This window comes from Pempheris klunzingeri, chromosome 3 (assembly GCF_042242105.1).
Source record: "Pempheris klunzingeri isolate RE-2024b chromosome 3, fPemKlu1.hap1, whole genome shotgun sequence".
Lineage (NCBI taxonomy): Eukaryota > Metazoa > Chordata > Actinopteri > Acropomatiformes > Pempheridae > Pempheris > Pempheris klunzingeri.
In genome coordinates this window covers 15,249,648-15,276,001 of record NC_092014.1, presented here as the reverse complement: position 1 = coordinate 15,276,001, position 26,354 = coordinate 15,249,648, and the positions used below count along the sequence as shown (strand labels likewise).

The window sequence follows — 26,354 nt, the reverse complement described above, 5'->3', positions numbered from 1 at the left end:
ACAACTTCAATTGAATAAACAAAGAAGGGGTGATACAGGGGGACAAGGGCAGCGGTAGGGAAAGGGAGAGGAATATAATAAGATGAACTAGAGGAGGAAGAAGGAAATCAAGAGTTGGGGGGCAGGAAACCACAAGGCCCCACACTGTCTCAGCGCACACATGTGAACCACAGTTGATCCTGCACCAGTGAAAAAACAAAAGCCTCTGGAACACACACATTCATATGGATACGTGCAGACAGACAGACGTGAGCACATACTGTACACTCTCTCTCACACTCGACCATTGGATGACACGTAAAAAACGAAAGACAGAACAACAGAGAATAGGCAGGGAGAAAACCGCAGACTCGGGGGGGAAGACAATGGGGTCTCATGAACTGAGCCTCGGCCATCGGTGGCTACCGGAGTGCTGTGGGAGAAACAGCAGTACCTTATTTTCTCTCAGACAGACCAAGCTGGAAAATCCCATAGTAACCGCAAGTTCACCAGTTCATTTAGGTACTCTGAACCCAGTTTACTGTGCCAACAACAATAATTCTTCGTGTCATTTGGTTTGAATTTGACTCGGTCTTATCAATAAAGTCTGGCGCGCGCAACACTTTTCAAAGCTTTGTTACATGCCGTTATTTTCCCCATCTGTTGAGCTTGGATAAAATCTTGCCCTGTTAGCAACCTCTTTAAACTCAACCAGTAAACTCTCTGTGAAAGGAAACAAAAACTGCATGTCTTAATAGGGTGTTGCATTACCAAAATTTGCCAGGACAGCTTCATTTCTCTCTTTTCTCACACACATGCTTCAACTTTCTGTGATTTTACTTGAGGGATATTGATGAATGCTCCTTTATGAGAAATTCCATCCCTTTGGTGTTTTGTTGATGAAGGTGGAAAGTGCTGTCTCTGCCCCATAACTGTTCGAGTGAGATGAAATCCGGTGACTGGGACAACCCTGGCATATGTTTCACATCAATATAAGGCTGAGAAAACAGTTCAGTGAGCGCTCGGTTCATCGTCATTCTGTGGAGACCAGTGCCATTAGGACAGGAATGTTGGAGCATAGGATGAAGGAGATTGCTTGGAGTGGATTTGTGTTTGCTTTGCCCTCTGAGTGCCTGAGCAGCCATAAACCATTTCAGGAAAAATTTAAACCACCTGCTTTCATTATATTTATATACCTGTATGGCTAAAACCGATTCGCTTCTTACCCTGCAAAACCAGACAGGCCTGCTGAGAACTCGTCTGGCAGGAGTTAAACATCACAGTAAACACGATAAAAACAGCTAGAGTGAAATGAAAATAGCACTTCTCAATAATACTCTAAACCCTGTATGTGCTCACTCTTCTTGCTCATGTACTGATGTCAATGGTCAGTGTTCTCACTTTGTATTCTGATCAGCTCCGTAAATGTTTGAAAACGGCCCACATGACCTTCCCAAAAGATTTCCGGCCTACGTTATCAGGCCTTTCTGTCTATGCCCATCAAACGTCCAAAACTATGATGCCTTCTAAAACCCTCAGTAGAGCTCTCTTACCTTGGATTCAAAAGGTGCAATCCCATAATCCCCTTCAAATCCAACCATCCGACTGGAGTATATGAAACTCTCAGAGGGGGGGAGACCGCTAACAGCTCTGGGAAAGATGCTCAGTGACTATCGAGGTCAGGAATTCAAGGTTCATACATACTGTATGTCCTTGTGGAGAAGGTTGTTCTCAAGCTGTGCTGGAGAGAACCGTCTTCCTACGAATGTCTTTAGCAGATACTCAATAGGTTTGGATGTTTTTTTTTCCAAGGTCAGTAAGTTCGATACCGGAGATGCTCAGAATCACGTGAGTTTCAACATCTCCAGTTATGGAGCAAACGAGCAAACTTAACCTGCTGACGTGACCTGTGTGATACAGTTGAAAGCTGCAGGACGACTACTAAATGGACCTTGAGATGAGATTGTTTTGTGAACAACATTGTCATTGATGAAGTGTGTTAAAGACTTCACACAGACAGGTGGGACAGAAACGTTTACTATATCAACTGCCTATGTGTATTTCTCCCATCTAGCTTGACAACGATGTCTTGCACCTAAAAGCATCTTTCATTCAGTTTAGTTGACTTCTCTGTTCATTTTCATTGGCCATTTTATAATATGATTGATGATATCATAAGTTTGGAAGTAAAATTCTGGACCAACCTCCCATGAGTTTCCTCCAATGAGTACTTGCACCAGTAGACATTAAATATGTCATGTAGGACGTACATTACACGTACATTAGACTGTAACATTTTGGGCACATACCCTTATTCTCTTTCTTCCTGAGTGTTCAATATGAAGCTGGTGCCAGCGGCCAGGTTAGCTCAGTTTACCATGAAGACTGAAAACAGAGAGACCTCTAGCCTGGCTCTGTCTAACGGTAAATAAATCTGCCTACCAACACCTTCAAAGCTCACTAATTAACACACAAGGGATGTGCAGGACTCGTTCTTGGCCAGATGCAGTGACCTCCTTGAGTTTCTGCTCCAAACTCCAAGGAAATGCATCAGGTTTCAAAGCCAATTTGACATAATGGTCAAACCATGCAATTACAACTATGGAGTCCATCATGTGATGCCCATGGTCCCAACACTTTTCCCCATAAACTTATCTTGTGAAAAAGACTTCTGTAAATCAGTGGATTTTTTTTTTGTTCAGCATCAAAAAAACCCCAAAATGACCAGAATTTAATCCATTTGGTCCAATAACATTTGGAAAGTCTTGAAGATAAATACAATTTCATCCCATTCACATTGGTGGAGGACCAAACTAGAACTTCTATAACTCTATGGGACCCATACATGCACAGTACATTTCATTTGGGTAATGTCTTTACAGCGGGAAGTGGCTTTTTGGCTTCATGCGCCACTGAACAACTTTCATAGAAATGAATGGAGCCCCACGCTGCATCCAGTTCTCTTTCTCCATTCATGCAAACAACCCTAGTGAACTGAATGTACAGACATGAGAGTGATATCTATCTTCTTGGGTTCTAAATATCAAACTATTCCATTGAACAAGATTACCTCCTTAACTACAGAGTTACAACCTCTACATTTTCATCTACAAGTCTTAGATGTTTTATACAACAAACACAGTGACCACATTTTCTTCACGCTGGCAGAATGGCCTGGTAGGTAGAGCGACCATCTTAAGACCAAATCTAGAGATACTAATGTGTAGCTGACCCTGATATCTAGCCATCTGTGTAGCGAGGGGAAAGAAAAAGATGTCTCCCTTATTGAGGCCAGTGAAGTGTCACATTATTATCATTCATCGGTTTTATGAAACCATAAATCAGTTGAATCTCATTTTAAAACCTTCAAGGACATGATGATTATTCCTCACCTTGAACTCGACTTCCATGCCGGTGACATTCTCCCCTGGTTCAATCTGCGTCAGCCTCTGGATGTAGGAGTACAGGTTCCTAGCGGGGACCTCTGTGTTCCCACAGGTCACAGCCTCCAGCAGCGCATCATGAATGAAGATGTACTGGTCCTCCGTCTGAACCATGTAGTTCCTCTGGGAGCGCATCAGCGTGACATGTCCGTAGATGTCGATGGTCTTCTCGTGCTTGATTCGCTCCGTCATGGCGTCGATCACGATGAAGCAGCCGGTGCGGCCCACTCCGGCACTGAGCCGAAGAGGGGAAGGAAAAAAGGGGAACAGATGGTGATGTGATTTTTTTTTTTTTTTTCAAACAACCTGGGGTATGAATTGTTGAACAAATAATTTTTCTGAGTGTGTGCCGTGTCTTCAAACCTGGTACAAATCTGTACCAATATGCCGTGTTGCATATTGCAAAAGCTCCAACATACTGTGCCTAAATCAACTAAGTATCACAAAAGATGCCAGCCAGCAATATTTCCAACAAAGAATGTAAAAATTGACATCAGCGATGAGTCAGCATCACTGTCTGACTGGCATTAGGAAGATATCCTCTCCTATCGACATACAATCCAGAAATATAATACATTTAGCTGCCCACCCAAACACTTCACATTTTTGCTGTGCTAGTACCTAAATGGTAAAACACCCTGACCAAGCAAGTTTCTGCAAGTGAATAAAAACCCCTTTATATGGTTAAATTAATATAAGTGTGTATGTGTGTGAGTGCGCACTGGCGTGTGTGTGTTGTTCAGGTGGAATGAGATTTGGTCCATTGTTTGATACAGAGGCTGGTTGATATGTTAGGCACATTATGATGGAGTCTTGCCGGGATAATTAAATTTGACTGATAATCCTGTTAGATACTCCATCTGACTGCTACGGAAGATTAGGAAGAGCTCCTCTCCTGCCAACCTTTTCACCCCCCTACCGCCCTCATCTCCCTGCCTCTTTATCTTCTCTCTAAGTACCCTTCCAACACTCTCACACCAGCCCCACCACTTTTTCTTTTTTTTTTTTTTTTTTTACATTTGTACGTTTTTTTAGACTCCATTTTCTCTCCACCTTCCCTTTTCTTTAATTCATCATTTCCATTCACCGCGTCCTGGATTTGACCTCACCTTCTCTCTCATTCTGCACATATCTCCTCCACTAACTCCCAGTCTCTTGCTAACTCTCCCTCTCAATCATCTCTCAATCCCCTTTTCTTCCCTTCCCTCTCTTCCCTGCACATCTATACCTCTGTAATTCTTCCTCCCGAGAGCTCCTGCTCCATATCCCCACTGCTACCCTCCATCCCCTCGCCTTCGCTCCCTGGTAAGAGAAAATAGCAGCTTCATTCCAGCTCTGGAGCTCCACACTGTGCCAAGACGGTAATGACAAGTTTCCAGAATCTTCCTCCAACCAACGCATGAGCCTCCTGCTGCTCAGACAGCAGCTCATTTGAATATAAACTTGTGAACTCGGATCTACCACCAGCTTAAACGGTAAATAGTCAACACTGAAAGCTACTTATGGAAAACAGGGTCAGCGTGGTGGCGGCTATTGTTGTTAAACCTTAGAGATGATGGAGGTTGTTACGGGAGGAATGTGGGTGTCTACGCCAGAGAGGATGGTTTGGGGTTTGCATAATGGCAGGTCAATCTCATTTCAGTTCAGGACCTATGAATGATTTTATACAAGTGCTCTTGGACCTGTGCTGATTTTCACAGACTCACAGGCTTTTGAAAATTATGCGGCCAAGTAAAACCCAAAATAACACATAAGTGTTTCATGCAAGCACAAGCACACATACACACACACACACACAATCCAAATTTGTTTTCTTTTTGGTCAGGGACCACTGGATTGTTTTCCTTGATTTTGGTACAGTACATTATAAGACCTAAACCAATAAAAAAAAAAAAGCATGGATGAAGCACTGACAAAAACACACACGCACATACCTGCAATGGACGACCATGGGTCCCGCATCTGGAGGGTTGCAGGCCTTGACCCTGCGTAGGAAGGCTAGGAAGGGGGTGGGATGTTCAGGCACCCCATGGTCTGGCCAGGCTGTGAACTGGAAGTGACGAACCTCACGCTTCTCATTGGAGCCGCTCTGGACAAGTTGACAGACAAGTGTTTAGGGTAAATGTGGTAGAAAATTACATAAACGCCTGAGAATTGTGTGTGTAAACTGCTGACTCATGGTATCTGTTGGCTACCCAAAATAGTCATTCCAAACTTTATGCGCTCTTTGACAAAAGAGTGGTTCCAGACTGTCTCGTCATAAAGATTAGAAGACCCTGGGGTATCTTAATTTCTTAGTATATGCCTGACAGAGACTGGATTCTGGTGTTTAGACAAGATGGCTACGAAGAGTCCACAAATCCCTCTTTATGACATTATTCCCTGAGTATATCAAGCTTATTGTAAGTGTTTTTGCCAAGTAAAATCTATGTGGCTACTGCCAGTGGTTCTTTATTCATCACAATAAAGGCTGTGCTATTTTAATCAGTAATAAAGCTGGTCATTTTCTTATTGTTAACAGTTATATAGACCAAAACCCACAATATGTTAATCTGTATTGTTCCGCAGTCCAGCCCATTTGTTCATGTTGTTTCATGTAAATGTAAAAAGGGCACAAATACAGTATATGGTTTAAAAAACAGCATATTATTAAAATGGGATTAAATTGTTTATTTTGTGGGATTATTTCAGTCATGGATTAATACACATTTATATCATGTAAGTGGTATTGATTCAAAATAAACTACAGGGCGCATGTTCATGGTAATAAAGGAACATGTCACACGACATGACATGTCAATAAAAGTGTTGCTCATTGATGTTTTCATAATAATTTTTGGGCAACAAGATTTTGGTCTGTGGCCAGAGGAATAAACTGCTGGCTACATAAGCATAATTGATAGTAAGATAAATAAATTATTGGTTTTGGCATTTTCTTGTGATTTGTTCACAGTAAGAAATATGTAGAATATCACAGACTTAACTATAATTACTATATTTGCTATATACCACTATAATTACACTGTTGGTTTACTCAACCTGACAAGTGATCAGTTTCAGGTGGGACAGTAGTTGATCAAAATGTGCATTTTATATTCAACAACTAATAATTCAAAGAAAACATGGGCTACTTTCAAGTAATAAATCTCATCCTAAGGATCAATAATGTATGAAAAAGTAAAAAAGAAAATTCTGTTCCCATGTGGTTGTTGCTGTCATGTTGGGTCACAAATACAGGGAACTGCATATTTGTGTACAAACCGTGACATGGCCTGAGAATCAAGCACAAACACACAAGCAAGTATGCATGAATTTTTCAGCACATCAATACATGACCTCATTATACTCCACTGCACATGTCATGTTACCTTGTAAAGAGCAAAGGTCCTGACAGAGTAGGTAGCCAACTCCACTGTGTCCAGCAGAGTGACCTGGATGAGGCCGTAGGTCTCTGTGCCTCGTGTTGGCCAATACTGATCACATTTCACCTACAAGGGAAGAGGGAAGAAGCTGTGAGAGACGCAGAGCAGTTTCTGTACGTCTGCGCACATTTTTGTGAAAGAAGAGAGAAAGAGAGAGCTGACGTGGGTGCATGTGCACTTGTATAGAGGCAAAAAAAGGAGGGGAGTGTTGAAGCAGATCAGTGACAGAGTTTGCAAAATTCAGACAGTAATGTTCGGAAAAAATGTGCTTATAGGGACAACCCAGCGTGTGAGAGAGGTTTTAGTAAGTGTGTGAGGTGATGAGTGACAGAGACAGAGAGAGACAGGGAGAGAGAGAGTTCTGCTTTCTTGGGTGTGATCCTGCATACTGTAAGTTGTTTCAAATGCTAGAAAACTGTGAGGCATGGTTTGCCATAGGCTGGTGGATCCACCACAGAGCTGTCAAAGCCAAGTGATACCTAAAGTTCAGCCCTCAGATATTTGATGCTGTACATCGCCCTACATTCCACCGTCGCAAATCCCTACAAAACTACACTCCGCACACCAAATCCCAGCATCTCTCACCACCGAAACACCTAAAATTCCCCTGTTTAAGGCGGTCATATTTGTAGTTCTTCAGCTAAGCCTCAGACACCACAGAGAGGAGAGGAAAAAAAAAAAAAACCCAGAGGAGGGGGAAGGGGTGGAGGAGGGCCTTGGCAGAATCAGGCCAAACCAAACGTTATGTGCTGATCCCTCCAGTCCTCACATCAAAGACAGCAGGGAGCTCAGCTCAGCTCGCTCTGCATTCCACTGCTCCAGACTGGGGATTATGCGTTTTGGCCCGAGACGTTCAGGCTGTAATTACAGCTTTTCAACTGTTGTTTTCCCACCAGACCTTGAGACACTGTGGGGACAGGAATGGTCGTCTACGTAGGGGGGCCAGACCACTGCCAGGGACTAAACAGGATCGCAGTGAATGCCTGGTGTGAAGACTATATTATCCATTGATATATGGGCTAACGGCATAACTGCGTCCCGCTCTTGTGCGGTTTGATTGGTGCTAAAAGGGAGGATGCTGGCAAGATTCCCACAGTGGGACCATCTGTGATCATCTGTGTTGTTAATGCGTAAACACATAATGGCATAATGTTGAGAGGTGTTAAATGCGATTAAATCATTTTCTCCAACAAGCAGCCCATTACTCCTTCGAACTGTAGATATGAAGCTAGTGGGCTGATTATAAACAGCTAAGTACATTCAAACTGAATGTTTTCATTGTTGCAACTACTCTAGCGAGAACTTTAAGCTTAGCGGTCATTCACGAACTACAGATTCAACATGTTTACGTTCATTTGGTGCTCTGCAGTCCTTCACACCGTCCTTCACACCTTCACACAGTGTTTCTGCAGCAGAACTACACAAGTTTTCATACAACTGCTCGTGGTGATGGAGCCAGCTTGTGAAAAAAAAAAAAGTCTGTCTTTAATAACTACATCCTATACTGCATTGCCACTAGACAGGAAAATAGAAAAACAGTTGTGGGTGTGATCATGCAACCCGTAGACACTAATGTGCACTGTTTCTGAACTGCAGTGGTTACAATAAAACCCATTTCAGTCCAAGTTAAGTATGAGTGCCTTGTGGTGAGCTGAAAACAATTCTGCATTCTCACTCAGAGCACCGGCTATTGCACAGAAAAAAAGGGGGGTAACAGCAGAAAAAAAGGGCACTGGATAGAGAAAAAAAAGGTAAGGAGAAAACCATGTGAGGTGAGGTTGCATTTTAAAAGGGATTAGCAAAGGAGAGAAAGAGAGGTCTTGCCTTAGAGAAGAAATAAGAGGGCATCTGAGGGTCAAACAGACACAACAGAGACAGTTGGAAAAAGTTGAAAAGGAAACAGAGTTTTAACACAAGACACAGGTTAATAGGAAAAGAAGCAAAGATGAGAGGAAAGAATCATTTTCTGAACAGGGCTCTGGACATAATTGGTTAGCACTTAATCATGATTCATACCTCAAGCCATTCTTGTTCATTTTATTCTAACATGACATTCTCATTACATTGAATTTGTACTCAAGCGCATATTCTGTTAACAACAGCAAAATGCCTCGAAGCTAAATGATTTTCTAATTCATTACCTACCCCCCCATTTAGCTGTACTTGTAAATCCCCCTGGTCTTGCTCACCATTATAGCCTATAATATTTTACTGTATTCTATTTCATTCTGATCAACTATATGCCACCCTGTGCCATCCTACACGCCCACTCTGAGGTCTTAACCACTACTTTAGCGTAGCACTTTTAGCTTGGTCACCATAATGGTGTCGGCTGCTTTTTTGGTTTATTCTATAAACTATTTTTGTACTACATGACGTGTCCTGGCAGTTACTCTTCTGTCCTCTCCTTGTCTGCCCTGTTCTGTTGAATCCATCTGGGCTCTACTGTCCTTCCACATCCTAAAAAATGAATGCCCTGCCCTGCCCTGCCCTGCCCTGCCCCGGTCTGTCTTGTGCCTTTTCACTACTCAAACCGACCACATTCAATACCATTCTGCCCCAATTCAAACCTGAGCTAACTGTAATTTATCCCTCTCACTTTATTGTTGCCCTACTCGCCTCTGCCGTTCTTCTTTACCTCATTGTTTTATCCTTCTGTCCCCATGTCTTCCCTATCCTAACCTCCTATCCTTTTCTCACACCTTCCTGCATTATAGTCAATGCAATCATATTCTATATCAATTCATGTTCTGTTTTACTTTATGTTATTTCTTATACTGATATGGACTAATGTGTCTGGAATAAAGTTATGATGATGATGACTCTATCTAACCCTGACCTACTCTAAACTGTGCCTACATTACCCTTTTCTGTGCTGGCAGGGGAGCATCCGGTTGCATTTACACTACAGTCACTGCTGTTCTCCTGAGTACTTCTGAGCATTTCCTCAAAAATGTCTAAAAAAAACAGGCTGCTACAGGTATATCAAATAAATATGGTCTGCCTCACTCTCTGCATAAAAACATACCTGTCAGGGGGTAAAGATTGTAGCAGTGTCGTGCTTCTCAGTGTTTTGCCAATTATTATGAAACGTTTATTGCTAGCAATAAAAACTATACACTTAGGTTTTTGTCCACCTTGCAAAAAAGGATATGGTCATAAATCCAGCTGTTTTCTTGGGACAACATTAATGGCCATGCTTCAACTAAAACATAGCCAACCTGTAACACTACCTGTACCAGTTGAAGTGCTACAAGTTTGATGCTGGATATCCTGTATACTGTTAATAATTTGCCCCTTCCTAAAGTGACCACATGCTATCCACATACGCTCCTTCTTCTTCTGCCTGATCCTAATTTCTTCCATCCTCCTCTTCTTGCCATCAGTATTGTGTTGGCTCAACCCTGTGCTACGCTGTCCTTGCTGTCCCATACTCCCTATGCTTTTCCATCCCCCTTTTCTTACCCGTGACTTCTCTTCCAGCTTGGTCATCATGATAATGTTGGCTGTGTGCTGCTCCCAGACCATCCTCCAGAACTCCCCGAAGGTCTCAGGGAGGGATCCCTGAGTGGCGATATAGGCATTCTGACGGCGGTAGCCATCAATATAGTTAGAGTTGATGTAGTCACTGCCTGGGACACCTGCATAATAAGGAAAAAGTGGAAATTATTGAAAGTGGAGACAAAAAATGGAAAGACATGTGTGAAGGGCAGGTTTATGTCCCAGTAATAAAGGCTGCGGATCATCTGAGGTCATGGCAGAGAGATTAATGTTTTCACAGGGCCAAGCGTCCTTTGGTGTTGGATTGTTCAGCCGTCTTGTTTTATAATACATGCTAAGACGATCATGGGCCTAATCTGAGTATACTCTGGATGTGTCGCTTTGAATGGCAATATGACTGTAAGGCCGTCTCTGTGTAAGACTCCGCTGACACTGCTTGTCCTGGAGGGGATTGCATGTGTGTGTGTGTGTGTGTGTGTATGTGTGTGTGTGCGTGTGATGTGAGGGACCAGCTGTGTGTGTTTGATTTAGGATCAGTCCTGCTCATCTGAGGCCTAATACCATAATCCCAAAAATCACTGAGTCATAGCTCAAACATGCACACATACACCAAAACACCAAAGTACACACACAGGCATACACACAGACGTGTACGCGTACATTCAGCCATGACCCGATTCTGCCGAAGTGGGACACAAAAACTCCTTTTGAGTCGTCTGATAGCCGTTTACATTTAAAAAGATAGGAGTCAATGAGCAAACAGTAGAATCCTGACAGGAAGAAACTCCTGTCGCCGATTCACTCCTTGCAGCTTATTTTATGAACAAGATTTAGTCCCATACAGTCGTAAAACCCCAAGCTTACAACGCACACGCGCACACACACGCACACACACACACACACCACAGACACACCACAGACACACATGCACACATATAACAACAGACAAGTACGGGGTGTTTATACAACTTCTTTTAAATGGGATGGTGACAGACGGTAAGAAGAGCTTCGAACATATGTTTATCAACCTCAGTCTTTATAAGACAGCTTGGCTGAACACTTTGATGTGCTACAACTTTATTGCAAGGGACTACAGCAGAAGCATTGCGCAGATAAAACAAACACACACACACTTCCAGTTACTTGGTGGCTACACTGGCTTGGCAGAGAGTGTTTGTTCATGAGAATGTGTGGAGGAGACTAGGAGCAAAAGTGCATATCTGTGCTTCTGCACATCCTGGGCATGTGTTTTAAATCTCTAGTTTCGTGTGTGCGTGTGTGTGTGTATTTGTGTGTGTGTGTGAGCGTGTGTGTCTATGTGCGTTTGGACATGCTCAAGAGTATATGTGTTTTCTAAGCTGAAAGAAAGACAGACAGCCAGGGCTCCAGGACAGGCGGGGGTGGAAGGGCTGCTCACACATGCTCTGCCCAGATAAGGCTCATCTGTTTGGGCTTGGCCTCCCACTGCCTCCCTCTCTCCATGTTGGAGCTGCCAGTTTCTCTGCCTCAGGTCTTTCCCAGCTGAGGTGGGTGAATGCGCTGCAAAACGCACACTGAGAACAGGACTGTGACTATATTTTCTTCTCATTTTAGACCATTTAAAGAGACGAAATGGGTGCACCATGAAAATGTATCAGTAAATGGGCTGTAAATACAGCGTGAGTCTAATTTATCTCCATGACAGTAAAATGGTCAGAAATGAGACCATATCATTTGTATGATATGGTAACACAGCGGGTAGACACAGCAGTTTGTTCCTCAGATGCCGATCCTTAGATGATCATTTTTTTATGGCTGATGCAGGCACAACACTTTGTATGTGTTTGTATGGGCCAGTGGCAATAAAATGAATTTAGCTCATGGATAGCAGCTCTCTCTCGCACACACACACACACAGCCATACAGATACACTCAAACACACATACTTCTATACTTATGGTGACTCTCGCTGACATCATGCGCTCCCCAGCCTTTATTTCCAACCTTAACCATCACAACTACATGCCCAATCTGAAGAATTACCCTGACCTTAACCCTGGGACTGTCTCATAAACCTCAACCCTTAACAGAAATGACCAAAATGCCCTCACTTCCAAAAAATGTCCTCACTCTCAAGTGAGTTCTCATAAAGATAGAAGTACGAGAGTGCAGAGGCACACAGCCACACGCGCACTCAAACACACTGTTGGCGTCTTACCCTCAATGCTGGAGAGTATGACCCTGGAGTGATCATAGGCAATGACGTTAGCATAGCGGTTCTTTGGCTTGTTGACCTCCAAGTTGGAGTTCTCCCATGTGAACTGCTGGCCGGGGTCGATGGACTACAAGATGCAAAAGACAAGGTCAGAACAAAGATCAACAGAAAACAACTAATAAAGACAGACTTTCCCAGTTATCCACTTTCCACAATTTAGGTTGTTTTGGATGGTGTTTGCATGCTTTGAATTATCGGCTTTCAAATGTGGCATGTAGCATGTCATAAAGAGTTTGTCATTGTGGTATGCAAAAATCTCTCTTCTTGCTTGAAATGCTTATTTAAATCATTAGCATTGATCAAAAAGAGCTCACTTGCCAAAGAAACTGAGACGTAATAATTGTGTATCGTCTTCAAACTGTCTAACTGTCTAAGAATATCACACATACACTATAACCATCACCATTTACAACTGAGCGCTGGCAAGGATGTTATTATCTCTGCATTTAGAAAAGTAAGAACTGGATAAGCATTGTCCAATGTTGCCATTAGAAACCAAGTACCAATTGAAAATTAAAAAAGGTATTATTGAACTTGGACGGGAATGATGGCAAATATGATATTCTGTTTCAAGGAACAACAGTGATGTAGGGACTTTCCGCTTTTTAAAAAAAAAGAAAAGAAAAAAAACTAACTACCAGAGAAAGATGATAAAAGCACAATAAATTCCTCTGGGAGAGAAAGGATGGTTGTGTTAGACCAACACATTAAGTTCCTGGAGGGTAATTACAGTGTAACCACTGCTGTTAGCTGGGAGAGGCAGACATGAGGTCATTACGGGGCTGTCAATGGAGAGGGACGGAGAGGAGAGAGCCAGAGCAATTTGACGATTCTGAATATTTTACGACACATAATTATGGTTTGGTTTGGGGGGAAAAAAATGGACAGGGGTGGTACTGGATAAGTGCATGTATGTGTGTGTGTTTGAGACTGCTTTCCGCACGCTGCCCAACATCATGTGTGTCTAATTATTACACCGCAATCATTTCTTGCCTCTCTCTCTCCCTCTCTCTCTCTCTCTCTCCCTCAATCCCTCCTCCATCCATCTCTCTCGTTCCCTCGTTAAGGGTTCAGTACCGAACAAAGCACACAGTCATGCAGAGAGAATGTGAGGCTCAACGGAGTGGTTCCAACTCACACCACAATTACATATACGGCTTCTCCCTCACTGTCTCTTCCACCCTCCTTTATCCTTTCTCCCTAAAACATCCTCGCTCCGTTTTCCTACTCTTTGCATAATGTGTCCATGTCGTCTATCTGTATACATATCTGTCACACACACTGTCCCTCTCTTGTGGTAGCCAATTAGTGGCTTACATCTCCTTCTTCACCCAGAGGCTGTCAGCCTTTTTTTTTTTTTTTTGCGAGGAAAAGAATAGAGTTTTACCCCTTTAATAGCTCTCTGTGGTGCTCATTGTAATGCTAGGACTATTTGCTACACAGCGTGTAGCATTTGTTTTTTTTCCCTTATTTAATGCCACAGTTCAGCACACCAAGTTCAGGCACATTGTTATCTCCAAGTAGACGCCATTTTTTTGTTCCACATTAACTGTGCTGCAACTTGGAGGAAACCAATCAAGACGCGCCTTTTTTTACGCAGAGAACACTTGCTTCCTGTATCTCCCGGTGAGTCGGCTCTCTGTCGCTGCCTCTTTATTTCTATCTCTGCTTCTCCTCGTTCTCCACCAGAGCGTAGAAATGAGGGCTTGATAACCATCTGGCTGTAAGCAAGCTCTCTTTGAGCTTGCAATTTCAATTTCCCCCGTTATATTTGTATAGATAACGACAAGACAGGAGAGAGGAAAATGTGCTTTATCTTCTGTCATTCTGTGAAGACGAATCAAAATGCATCTTAACTGTCGACACTATGTGAGGTTCAAACTACAGCGATCTCCATTGAAACTGAAGCGGAGCAAAAAATAAAGAAATAAAATGTAAGGAAATAAATTAGAAAATGACGAGTCAACGATAAATATGTGCGCAACTGCATCAAAACCAGATGAATTTCCTGACTTAAAGATTTTCAGGGACAGATCATCAGCATTCTTACCTCGTACTCTTGAGAGAACTTGAGATTGTCGTTTGCCTTGAGGCGCTCAATGTGATCTGCCAGCTCAGAGATGGGAACGGGCGGGTGACTTGCCATGCCTGCCGAGCACAGAAACAGAAAAAGAGGCCATTTCGATACATGTACAACTAAACTCTTTTGGAGGAAAATGTTAAGAGTGAGGATTCTCAGAGGAGGTGTTGTTTAGGCTTGTGTCCATAGTCAGTGGAGGAAGCAAATGGAAGTGTTCTTTTATTTTTTGTTAAGTGACCATTTTTTCTCCAGGCAGACAGAGAGAACAATGTGCGTGTTCTGAAAGTTACTGAGGCACATGTCCTCAGAGTATATGCACACTGCTGGTGAAGATAAAAAAAGAATATGACACAGGCAGTTAAAAAATTTAGTATGTTTTTTTTTTAATTCTAAGTATTCCAGAGGCATTTTGATGAAATGTTGTCAATTCAAGCAGCTTCATCCTATATGGGATGGAAGGTTAGTTGGCATGAAAATGGGAAAGAAAGAAAGACAGAAAGAAAGAAAGAAAGAAAGAAAGAACGACAGAAAGAAAGAAAATGAAAGAAGGAAAACAATGACAGCAAAAAGAAGAAGAAGAAGATCTAAGGCAGACTAAGACCAACTAACTTGACAAACGTCGATAACCGCGGTACACTGATACACGGTATGCTGAAAAGGGAAACAACACCACGGTTAATCTTACAAATACAACTACAAAAAGCTGCGGAAATCACACATCAGACTAGACATGGTGTGTGTGCCTGTATGTGCAAAGGTGCGTCTAGTTCACCTGGTGTCTGGAAGTTGATTCTGCGTAGCTCCACAGGATCAGTGGGATGATGGGATGACATGGCTTTGCTGCAGGGGAAACTGCCCTTCCTGCCTTCAGCCTCGGCCCTTTTCCTGGAATAACAGATCAACGCTCAGCATTTCCATTCACCTCAACCTGATGAATTGAACCTTTTACTGCATTGAAAAAAAAAAAGCTGAATCTGGGAAAATGTGGCATTTGTAAACATATGCATATCCTAAATTTTGGGGATTTAGGGTTTCAATAAATGGACTAGACTGTGCCACATGAAATTGCTCCGCGGACATTTGAGGATAGCTGTAATTTTAAGGAAATCTGTGTTTCAAATTCTATCAGAGCTTTGGTTGACTTCAGGTTTAGTTTTGCAACATATTGTATATGTTATATGTTTTTTTCCACAGAGACTCCTAGCAGTTAAAGTGACATCTATTCCTACATTTTCTTAGGTTTTATGCTATCTATTCACAATTTGCTTTTATCCCTCATATCTCCTCATATATGCACTGGATAAATTGTATGTACACTTTAACAATTCATCCAGGGTACTGTAGGTTACTATGCAGTCATCAAGGAAACATCAGGATAATCCTCACTCTACTGGGATCTATTATCTAAATCATTCTTTGCAAAGGCTTTGCAAGGAAAATACCCCCGTAGGACAGAGAAAATGGTAATAGGTGGTGTTTGTTTACCTGTCAGGTTTGCTGGATCCAAACAGGGAGACGATCAGATAAAAGAACAGACAAGGATGAATACCATTAGTGTTCAGTCAACAAACATCAGGGACTAAGGCAATGCTGAGCTCATCATTCCATCCCTCTCACTGAAACTAATCAGTTTCTCATTACAGTGTTAGATGTGTTATATAGCACCTTCTACGGACACAAAGATAAATAGCGAATGTAAATGACAAAAACCTCATCCCCTGATTTTGCATACACATTATCTCCCAGCACACCCTCTAATTGTCACATCTACTTGTAGAAATATGTTGCAAATTGCAACTCAGCTACAAGTGAGACATTAATGGCTGTGGATCACCACAGGTTACACTCCAGGGCTTACGAACTTTAGATTATTATTATCATCAGGGTGATAATTCCGCAGTGCCACATCAGTCACAGCAATTATTCATGTGCATTAACAAAACCCTGGCCAGAGGAATAGATGATTATCATGAATAATGCTAATGGGCAATAATGCTATCTTCCCCTGTGTTAGCTATCTCACTGTATGCAGATTTTTAAAACAGGAAGCACAAAATTTCTCTGAGAACTTGTGAGCTAAATTCAGATGTGATTGTGTTAATGTGATCACATCATATCAACAAATCACATCACAGTGTAATATGATCTGGAATAAACCAAACGGGATTCAGCCTCAACTTGGTTCAGAGTAGTTCACAGAAGGTTTTGAATTTAGTTGGAAGGATGGGGGGGCAGTTGTCTCAATTTTGTCTGGAGGAGGGGAGGAGGGCACAATGTCAGACTTTGACAACCCCTGCCCTACAACTTTGGTCCAGGTAATTTATGTAAAGGATTATAAATTGTGCGCACCTGTCTGAGAGATAACATTATTTCTTGTTTATGACCTTGCTCTGGCGAAGGCAATTTGAGTATTGCTGCTTGAGATAGGACGGCCTAACTACAGCCAAGGAATACATTTAAGTATCTGTACAATATACTATACTGGCCCAAAACATTTTGAGTTGAACACACAGAGGGGCAAACAAGACAAATTGGAAATGAAAACAAGTTAATCCCAGTAGAGTATCTGTTGCCCTTCTGTGAAGATGTAAGCTGCCTTTCTAATTATTTTTCTTTATCTTGTATTCACCAAAATATTTAATCTTTCATTCCATGTCACTTAAGTTTCCTTCCTTCCTTTCTCACCAGTGTAACACTTTATTAAACCATTTTTACAACTTCCTGACTCCTCCATCCTGTTATTACCTCTTGAAGAGGAGAATGGCGATGACGATGCAGACGATGAAGATGACAGCTAGCACAGGCCCCACCACCCACAACAGACCCTCTTCCTCGTCGACGATTGGCTGTGGATCCACGTCCGATGAGGTAACGGGATCAGAGTATGGGCTAGTGGCGAACATAGTCTGGAGGAAGACATGGTTTTATGCTTTTTCACAACACTGTTCTTAGATGGTTGATCTGTGTGGGTGTGCTTGTGTCTTTACTCACATTCTCAGAGAGGTCCAGCAGCGCGAGCACAAAGAAAACATATTCCTGTCCGTTCTGCAGTGGACGGTTGCGGAAGTCACCATAGTTTCGCCCATCACCAAGAGTGAACTCCAGGGGGAGGGTCTTAAAGTGGGCGGTGACATAGGCCCTTGGATCTGATTGGCCGGCCTGTCTGCGGATGCGGAGGGCACGACTGACGCTGGTCCTGTTGATTTCCTTCAGGAGCTGAAAGGAGGGAAAACAGAGGATGTGCAGGCGGACATGAAAAGAATAGAGGGGAGAGGAAAGAGATGAGAAATTATAGAAAAAGGGGGTATAACAGTCATCAATTGGTTATAATTTTCATCTAATAGTGCAACATCAAAGCCCATTACTCACACTGCAAATCAATTTAATTTCTCTGATATATAAGCAATGTAGTCATCTTTCTAAAATTGTAATATTATGTTCCTAAAAAAATATTTGCTTAATATTTGGAGATTATACTGTTGAGTTTCCTGTGAAAAAGCCTTGGGAAAAATGGAGGTTTTGTCAATTTTACCCCACACAAAAACCCTCATCAGTGAAGGAACAATGGGCTGTATAAACCATTATCACCTAAGCACAAATGTCTTCATCATCAACTGAATTGCTACCGCATTTATCCATTGAGACAGTGGGCACCATAAAAACTCTATTGAAACTTATCTCACACATGAATGTGCTTTCAGAACAGCGTAATGAGGTGATGAAGTCTTTAGAAAAAGGCAGGAAGTGGAATTAGATGGGAAATGTTATGTGAAAGTATTGTTTGGAGTGAACGGGCGATGGATGGCTGGGCCGTCTACTGTCACATAATAAGATACAAATAGTGTGACGGAGGTGAAAAAAAATCCTCCCAATAGACTCAGCACTATCCTTTGTTAATGTGACTTGAAAATTCAATTCATTTCAAACCAAAATATGTTTTTTTGTCCCACGAGTGGCAATTTAGGGTACGTGAGTTTGTAAACAAAAGTGTACACAGACAATTCATTGACATGCCTAAAAATGACAAAATACAATTATGAGAATGTTAGAAAGGATTCAAGTATACACGTTTTAATGGCAGTGACTAGTCCATAGCTGGCCAATAATATCCAAAATGCTATGTGTATTAGTCAGTCAGGAAACATAACACCATCGTCACCAAATTTTACAATATGATGGTTTTTATATTTATTAGGACAGTTATAAAACATAAAGGAAAAAGGACACGATGCTGCAGTGTGCCAGTGGAAGTAGAAATTCAGATGCTGGATTTACAACTACTGTCTGTTAGTGAGAAAATTAATCATCCATCTGGTGATCTAAATGGAAATAAGACATGAGATTTTCTTTTTACAAGACTGCAATGTATTTGCATATCTTCTCTGTATCACATTTAACAGCACTCATTGCTCCCATCTCCTTATAATAAGACATTTATTATGACCATTATTTAGTTATTTATAATTTCCTGACTGCTGCATGTCTCACCTCATCCAGGTTCATCTGGTCGGGCTCCTCCCAGGGATTCAGGAACTTCCCTCCTCTCTGCTTCTTAAGCGGCACCACCACCACATAGTAACCCCTGAAACACAGCATACACTGGGTTTAGGCTTAATATACTATCCCTGGACATACTGACGTGCCCCGGACATTTTGGGCTAGCCTGGTTCTGTCCTAAGGTTACCAAATCTGCTATATCTTTTTTGTCTGTTTAGTTCAGTTGTTCAATTTTTGAGCTACAAAGGTACTTGTAAGCAGATTTCCTAAAATGTCAAACTATTCCTGTAGTGTTCTACTTTAAAGAGCTATTGAGGATTATATCATTAATACAGTAAAATGCTGCAGCAGCAGTAGTGCCATTGCTCCTTGAATCTAAACAGTGTGGTTGTTTTTGGAACAGAGGTCCATGTCTGAAGCCATGTGTGACACAAAAACAAAAATATCACTGGAGTAGAGGAACTTTTTAGGGGCTGTCAGACCACTAAGACACCAAAATCATCATTGGGTCCACAATAAATGACTCATTCAGTGCTCCATGTACGCACTTTAGCAAAGTATGCAAAGTTATACAGTAGAGAGTAGTTTATTGCTGACATTTTCAGCAAATTCAACATTTAGCTGATTACAGTTTGTGTTAACATCTTGGCAACAGGAAAGACTCCTGTGTCTGTAGACACTGAAAGAGCAAAATGTAGTTTGGGACTCAGAAAACCCCCAATAATCTTCTAATGTGACAGGGACAACCCACAGGAAAATGGTTGTGAAGAACATGCAGTGCAGCAGTCGAGTGATTCAGGTTGTACTTGACGCTGAAGGTCTGCTTCCTCTTGGTATCTACATTTGGTCTTGGCTACAACAAGCAGATCAGCTTTGTGCTTTCATTTGGCCTGTTGTGGGAGTTCTCAGACTTGCTTTGCTGCCAAAGCAAAGAGAAATCCCTCTTGATAGACCAATAAATAAAAAACAGCAGCAGGAGGAATTCATTAAAAAAAAAAAAAAAATCTATAATCACTACCTGACTTTGGCTGTGGTCTGCACAGTTGGTAGCTGCACAGTCACCATGCCATCTGTGTTGGTCTTTCCCACCACCATGGGTTTGGTTTTTAGGATGTCTGGGGCGGTGGTGGCAGTGACGCGGTGCTGCAGACCCCCGGCACTGTTGGCCCGATTGGTGAGCAGAAAGGAGTACTGGGTGTCCGGCTCCAAGCCAGTGATCAGCTTCTGAGTCTGCTTCCCATCCACTTCCACAGACTGGCCCTTTCCATACAGGATCTGGACACATCGTAGGCCACAGTTTGAGTGTTAGATTGCATATGACATAGAGTAAGATGCACAATGCACCACATTCAGTGTAGTTCTCAAATAGTGCCCACTGCTTTTATTTACTTCAACAGGGATAGCCAGGACTTTTATTTCTTAATTTCCCCTGTTTTACTGTAATATATAATTAAACTCTAGTACTAAGTCTCCATGCTTTTGCTTATTGTCTTGTTATTTTGCTGTTGGTGCTGCTGTTAACACAAACTAAACACTTCCCCGATCTATTTTACATTAAAAGCCTTCCAGCAGTTCAAGGGGCATTATGTGCCTGTAAGGCTTCATCAATTATCAAATAGGAAGTGTTGAAATTCATTAACAGCAGCCTAAAACACAGACAAATGGGCAATGAATGGTTGGAAATGATATTATAAATGATGCTGAATTCTTTGTAGGACAAGTTTTCACTCCCCCTTTCTCCTCATCCTTTAGTTGCACTCTGCCTTTGTTTGTTTGCAATCCATTTGAGACCTGGCCTATTTGAATTATGTTTTTTCTCTAACTACATTGACATGTGATAAAAAGCAAATCTAGTTACGGTGAATGGCTGCGCAGGGTTCTTGTCTCGGATCTCCCAGGACAGCAGAACAGAGTTCTTCATGGCAGCCTTTACTCTGAAGTTGGTGGCAAAAACTAAGGATAAAAAAATCAAACATAAAATAAATAAATAAATAAAACAAATAAACATAAATATGATTCCAGTCTCATTTTATCTCTCTCCGCTGAACCAAAAGGAATGGCCTTACCTGTGTATCATTCTCTAGTACCAGTCTCAAGCTATCTATCTGCTCTGATCAACACACAGTGAGCTGGACAGAGACACTCGCCCGAGACCCAAGACTCTTACCTTGCTTTGAGAAAAGGACGTTGGGTCTAAGACTACAGTGACAAGACAACGAAAAAGGACACTTAGGACGTTGTCACCTGATGCTGTGTGAGTGAGTGTGTGTGTGTGCATGTCGGACTTGGTGTGCGCAATATACGCACAAATGTGCAGTTAGGAAGCGTGTGTTGCATCCTGAGCAATGGAGATGGGCTGTTAGACAGTGAGTGTGACTCCTACCTTGGTCTAGCTGCTGTGTCCTAAACTGGACACTGGGGCTGTATGGCCCAGGACCGACAGCTGTGAACGCGCACAACCTGACATCATACACAGTATCGGCGCTCAGACCCTCCAACAAAACACTCGACCCTGGAGCGGGCACCACAACTTCTGAGGCGTTCCCTCGACTGTTTATATCCTTGTACAGAACGGAGTACTTCACAATTTTCCCATTTTGCTCAATTAGTGGGACTGATTTCCATGCAAGCCGGAGGGATGTGGCAGAAGCATCCTCTAATATAATATTTTCTGGGTATCCGCTTGGGGCGTCTTCTGGGGTAGTCACCTCCTTTTCAGCCTCCTCTCCGTAGCCCATTTTGTTACGGGCAGAGAGCCTGAACACATAGTTAGCTCCCTTGTGGATGTCCTGTGCGGTGTAGCGGTTCTCCTTGCTTGGAAACTCCACCACCGTAAATGGGAGGACGTCGATGCGGCCGAAGGTGAGGCGGTACCCCAAGAGAGGGGTGGGTGGGTTGGGAGATGGGTACCACTGAAGCAGAGCCGTACCTGAATCAGTGGCACTCACCATCAGTTTGGGCTTCTCAGGCACTAGAAAGAGGAAAATAGGGAGAACAGGAGAGAGAGAATGATGAAAAGATAATTAGCGGTTAATTGCAAAGCACATTATTCATAGCCTTCAGCTAAACTGCAAAATATGATTAACATGGCACAGAATGACTGGCTTCTTAGTGGCATAGCAAGGTGTGACAGAGTGATACATAAACCAATTCAATGATTTAATGGCCTCTAATGATCATTAGTGATGCTTTAGTCTCAGAGATCATTACTGGTTATGTGTGGCTGTGTGCTTCTGTATCCCTATGTCTTTGCGAATGTTTGTGCAAGAATCCAGGTAGACACACTTACGTGGCAGGGCGGTGCAGACAGAAACAGGCTTGCTGCGAGCACCATCACCCTTAGCCGTGTAAGCCCCCACTGATACCGAGTATGAAGTGTCTGCCTTCAGATCTCCAAGAACCACCTCCTGCAGAACAACAAAAAGCACTCAGTCAGCTGCAAAAGGCAAGTACTTCTGTGACCATCAGGACAATAAGCTGGGCTTCAATTTAGTAGTTAAGTGTGGGTCAAACTGGTCAAAAAGACACAGCTCCAGCGAACAAAGGTACAATTTGGTGCTTTTTGTCAGACAGTGAACTGGTGCAGACAGTTACTCAGCTCTTTCTACAACTTTCCTCAGGCCAGGAAATACATATTGAAGTCATTTTTCCTTTTTTCACTAGTCACCTGGCTGAAGCTGCTTTTGAAAAATGCAGATTGGACATGGTCTGTGATCATCTCAAATGATCACAAACAGAGCCCAAAATGTGGTTCATTCGCAACTCAAAATGTAATTTAACTATGCAGACACTCAAAACCATTTAGGACTGCCTGTCTTATCTCTAAACACAATACTTTCTTCATTTCTTGGTCTCCGGAAAACATAAATAATGATGTTTTGGCAATGCCCATAAATGACTCATGCTGTATCATCAGTTATCTACGTGTTTTTAGAGGATGCTTTATTAAAAATCCCGGAGAACACAGAATGCAGAAATGAAAAAGGGACCTGCTGCTGGGTTTTAAGCCTTCACTCAGTCACAGGAGATTTTTAAGCTACAATCTCATAAATATGACTCATCTACTCTCTGTGCTTTGTTGTTATCATTATTAAATAATAGGCTTAAAAAAAGGGTTTACTCACATATTCTGTTGAATCATCGTATTCCCACTGAACGATGGAATGGTATAGAGAAAAGAGGAAGAGGAGGGAAAAACAAAATTCTGAATACTTGAGATATGATCCAAGAGACTTCACACTTCAGTTGAATGCATCATCTTTTAATGCCATAGAAATATCAGTTTGAAATTATAAGCAGCAATCTGCATATTTAATAGATTAAGGCCCATTGTTTATCTGAAACTTAATAATGCTATAAGGCCACTTTAACTTGACCAGATCAGCAGCCATGCAAAGGTCAGTTTGTATTTAATGTAAAGGAATAGTTTGACATTTTGGGGAATATGCTTATTCCCTTTCTTTCCAAGAGTTAGGTGAGAGGCCTGATGTCACTTTATTGTCTGTCCGCTAAATATGAATCTACAGCCTGCAGCTGTTTAGCTTAGCATAGTACAAATACTGCAAAAGCTGTTTGATTAAACACAAAGGATATACTGTATTAATAAGTGAGCTTTATAGGTGCTGGCAGGCAGATTTTGTTACTTTGGGACAGAATCAGGCTAACACTTTCTCCCTTTTTTATGCAAAGCTAAGCTAAGCTAAGTGAACCACCGCCTGCCTGTAGATTCGTATTTAGTAGGCAGATATGGTTTCTGCTCAACTTGTCAGTTTATGCGGCACTATTCATCATTCATAATTATTTTAATAAACTCAGGTCTGAAATATTGCTGTATTGTGTCTGCAAAATGTTTGTCTTATCTAGAGAAATGCGTATGGCCACATGCTCTCTCCCATCCTTAAAACAGGTAAGCCAGGTAAGCAAGTGTTGGGGGAAACTCATAGTTTTTCACGGCTTCAGTAAAACTACAAGCTCAACGTGATCATTTACAACAAATATCATTCTATTATAAAACTGATGCTCATAAAAAAACAAACTTTTATGTGGCATACAACAGTTTCAGACAGAGTTCGTGTGATTGTCAGATGTGAGAGAGTATATGTTTGTGTTACCTGAGAGTCCTCTATGAGGATGTCCTTGATGAAGGGCTGTCCCTGAGGTTCTCCGTAGTTCATCCTCACATAGTGGACTTGGTAGCCCCGGATCTGACCGTGCTGCCGTTCGGGTGCCGGTGCTCGCCATTTCACCCTAACGGCCGAGGCGTTCACAGTCTCAGCCTCCACCCCTCGCGGAGGACCACTTGGAACTAAAAATGCATTTTGGGATAGAGGTCAAGGGTCACAGATGATGGGCACTCAAACCTCTCAATTTAAGGCCTTCCCCTAAGTGAAACAAGTTCTTTTCTAATCAAAAATATATTGATTTTATGGGCAGATTAAAAAAACACCCAAAAGCTGAAAAAATGTAAAAATACAACCCTCCAAAAAGTCTAAAACTGCTCTGATGTCTGGGAAAAAAGTCAAAATAGTAAAAAATGAGAGTGCTTGAGGAAAAACATGGAGGAAAAAAGCAGTGGAGGATAAGAAGCAAATGTAGAGAAAGATAAGAATGGCAGATAGAAAAGGATTTGTTGCCATGGGCAGATAAACAGTGGCAGGCAGTCAAAGAGAAAATACTGTTATCAAGAAAAACCTCTCTCGTGCTGCCAAGAACTACACTTCTCCCAAAAAGAAGAAAAAATACAGAAAGGGGAAAAAAAAACTCCACCTCTTGCTATCTGACTGACCCATGCATAAGCACTCGGAAGAAAGCAGAAGTTAGAAAAAAATTTCTTAGTGGAGATGCTGGGACTATGAGATATTAAATATCAATATCAAAAATACTGCTGAAAATATTACAAAGGATTGAAGTCAAAATAAAATACATCCATAAAAGCTACTGTCTAAGAACTGGAGAGGAGTTGGAAGGGCAGATGGTCAGAGAGAAAAGCCAAGGGGTGGAAAGGCCAAGGTACATCTACAGCCAAAGGGTTTGTCTGGTATCATTAGTGGAGAATACAGTGGGAAATCCCAACCATCTCATTCCCCAAAAAAATAGAGGATTTTAGAAGAAAGGGGAAAGTGTGGAATAAAGATGCTGGTAAAAAAGGGGATAAAAAGAGTTGCTGCAGGAAAATGGGTTGCTGTTGACAAGAGAAAGCGGTGGTGAGGGAGCAGCAGGAGGAGATTTCCGGATGTTGGAAGCTCCTGGCGGTTATGGAGGAATAAAGGAGAGGTTTTCAAAAGTGGGGGGGTCTGACAGTGGTTCTTAAATGCATCATCCGTTTAGAGTGCATCTCAAGGAGAGACAAAATGCCTTTACTGGCCAGTGGAAGATACTTGTTAGTTTAGGGGTGCTTTGAACTCATTAGTGCTATGTTAATGAGGTAGCCATTGTTAGTGGGGCGGACCATCCTAAGACAGGCAGGGGGTTTGTTTGGGAACATACCATCTTCCTCTGTGCGGATAAGCAGCTGTAAACTTTCTGGTCCATCCCCAGCTTCCGTCTGCGCCCGTACTGTTATGCCATACTCAGTCCATTTCTCTAGGTTTTCCAGGAGATACGGAGAACTTTCCGGAGGAATTCCATCAATTCTTTTAGACATCTTGTTGCCTTCGGTGGTGGAGTACTGGATGGAGTATCCTGTAATGACGCCGTTCTGAAACTCCAGAGGAGGTGGAGCCCAACTTACCAGGATGCTGGTAGAACTGGGACTGGTGCATGTTATGTCCTGGGGAGGTGCTGAAGGAACTGATTGGCCAGTTTTGAGGAAGCACAGTTGGGGTTGTTTGGGTAAATGTTATTTGGTCGTGTGTGCAAGTTGTTATTGGTGGGTGGAGAGGTGAGGAAGTGAGGTTTGCCGTGAAGGAATGGGGATGAGATTGAGCAGACGAGAGACAGAGAACAAAAGACAAAGAAACATAAAATGAAAACAAAACACTGGAAAACAGAAGCTCTTACGAAAAAATGACCCTGCGACTAGAAAGCAAGATGGCTGAACAAAGATACTGAATGATGGGTGTCAACTTCTGTTTGGTAGAAATGTTTGATTAATGAAAACGAGTGAATGACTCAAAAGAGATGCAACACAAAAACACTGACTAGTGCTTTAACACAGAAACATACCTGCCCATAACTTA

At 42.2% G+C, this 26,354-nt stretch overlaps 1 protein-coding gene across 1 annotated transcript in view; it reads right to left on the bottom strand.

Moving 5' to 3' along the window:
• Window positions 1-26,354, bottom strand: part of ptprdb (protein tyrosine phosphatase receptor type Db) — a 49,956-nt gene that overhangs the window by 3,512 nt on the left and 20,090 nt on the right. Inside the window, exons 16-35 of the mRNA XM_070828374.1 lie at window positions 25,663-25,965; window positions 24,288-24,481; window positions 23,301-23,327; window positions 22,466-22,583; window positions 21,560-22,147; window positions 21,035-21,129; window positions 20,195-20,451; window positions 19,168-19,261; window positions 17,671-17,895; window positions 17,425-17,585; window positions 16,165-16,176; window positions 15,452-15,564; window positions 15,289-15,330; window positions 14,650-14,747; window positions 12,543-12,666; window positions 10,310-10,485; window positions 8,669-8,692; window positions 6,791-6,910; window positions 5,357-5,511; window positions 3,372-3,657 (exon numbers count right to left, since the gene is read on the bottom strand). Coding sequence (XP_070684475.1) covers window positions 3,372-3,657; window positions 5,357-5,511; window positions 6,791-6,910; window positions 8,669-8,692; window positions 10,310-10,485; window positions 12,543-12,666; window positions 14,650-14,747; window positions 15,289-15,330; window positions 15,452-15,564; window positions 16,165-16,176; window positions 17,425-17,585; window positions 17,671-17,895; window positions 19,168-19,261; window positions 20,195-20,451; window positions 21,035-21,129; window positions 21,560-22,147; window positions 22,466-22,583; window positions 23,301-23,327; window positions 24,288-24,481; window positions 25,663-25,965 — 3,212 coding nt within the window. The remainder of the gene's footprint in view (window positions 1-3,371; window positions 3,658-5,356; window positions 5,512-6,790; window positions 6,911-8,668; window positions 8,693-10,309; window positions 10,486-12,542; window positions 12,667-14,649; window positions 14,748-15,288; window positions 15,331-15,451; window positions 15,565-16,164; window positions 16,177-17,424; window positions 17,586-17,670; window positions 17,896-19,167; window positions 19,262-20,194; window positions 20,452-21,034; window positions 21,130-21,559; window positions 22,148-22,465; window positions 22,584-23,300; window positions 23,328-24,287; window positions 24,482-25,662; window positions 25,966-26,354) is intronic.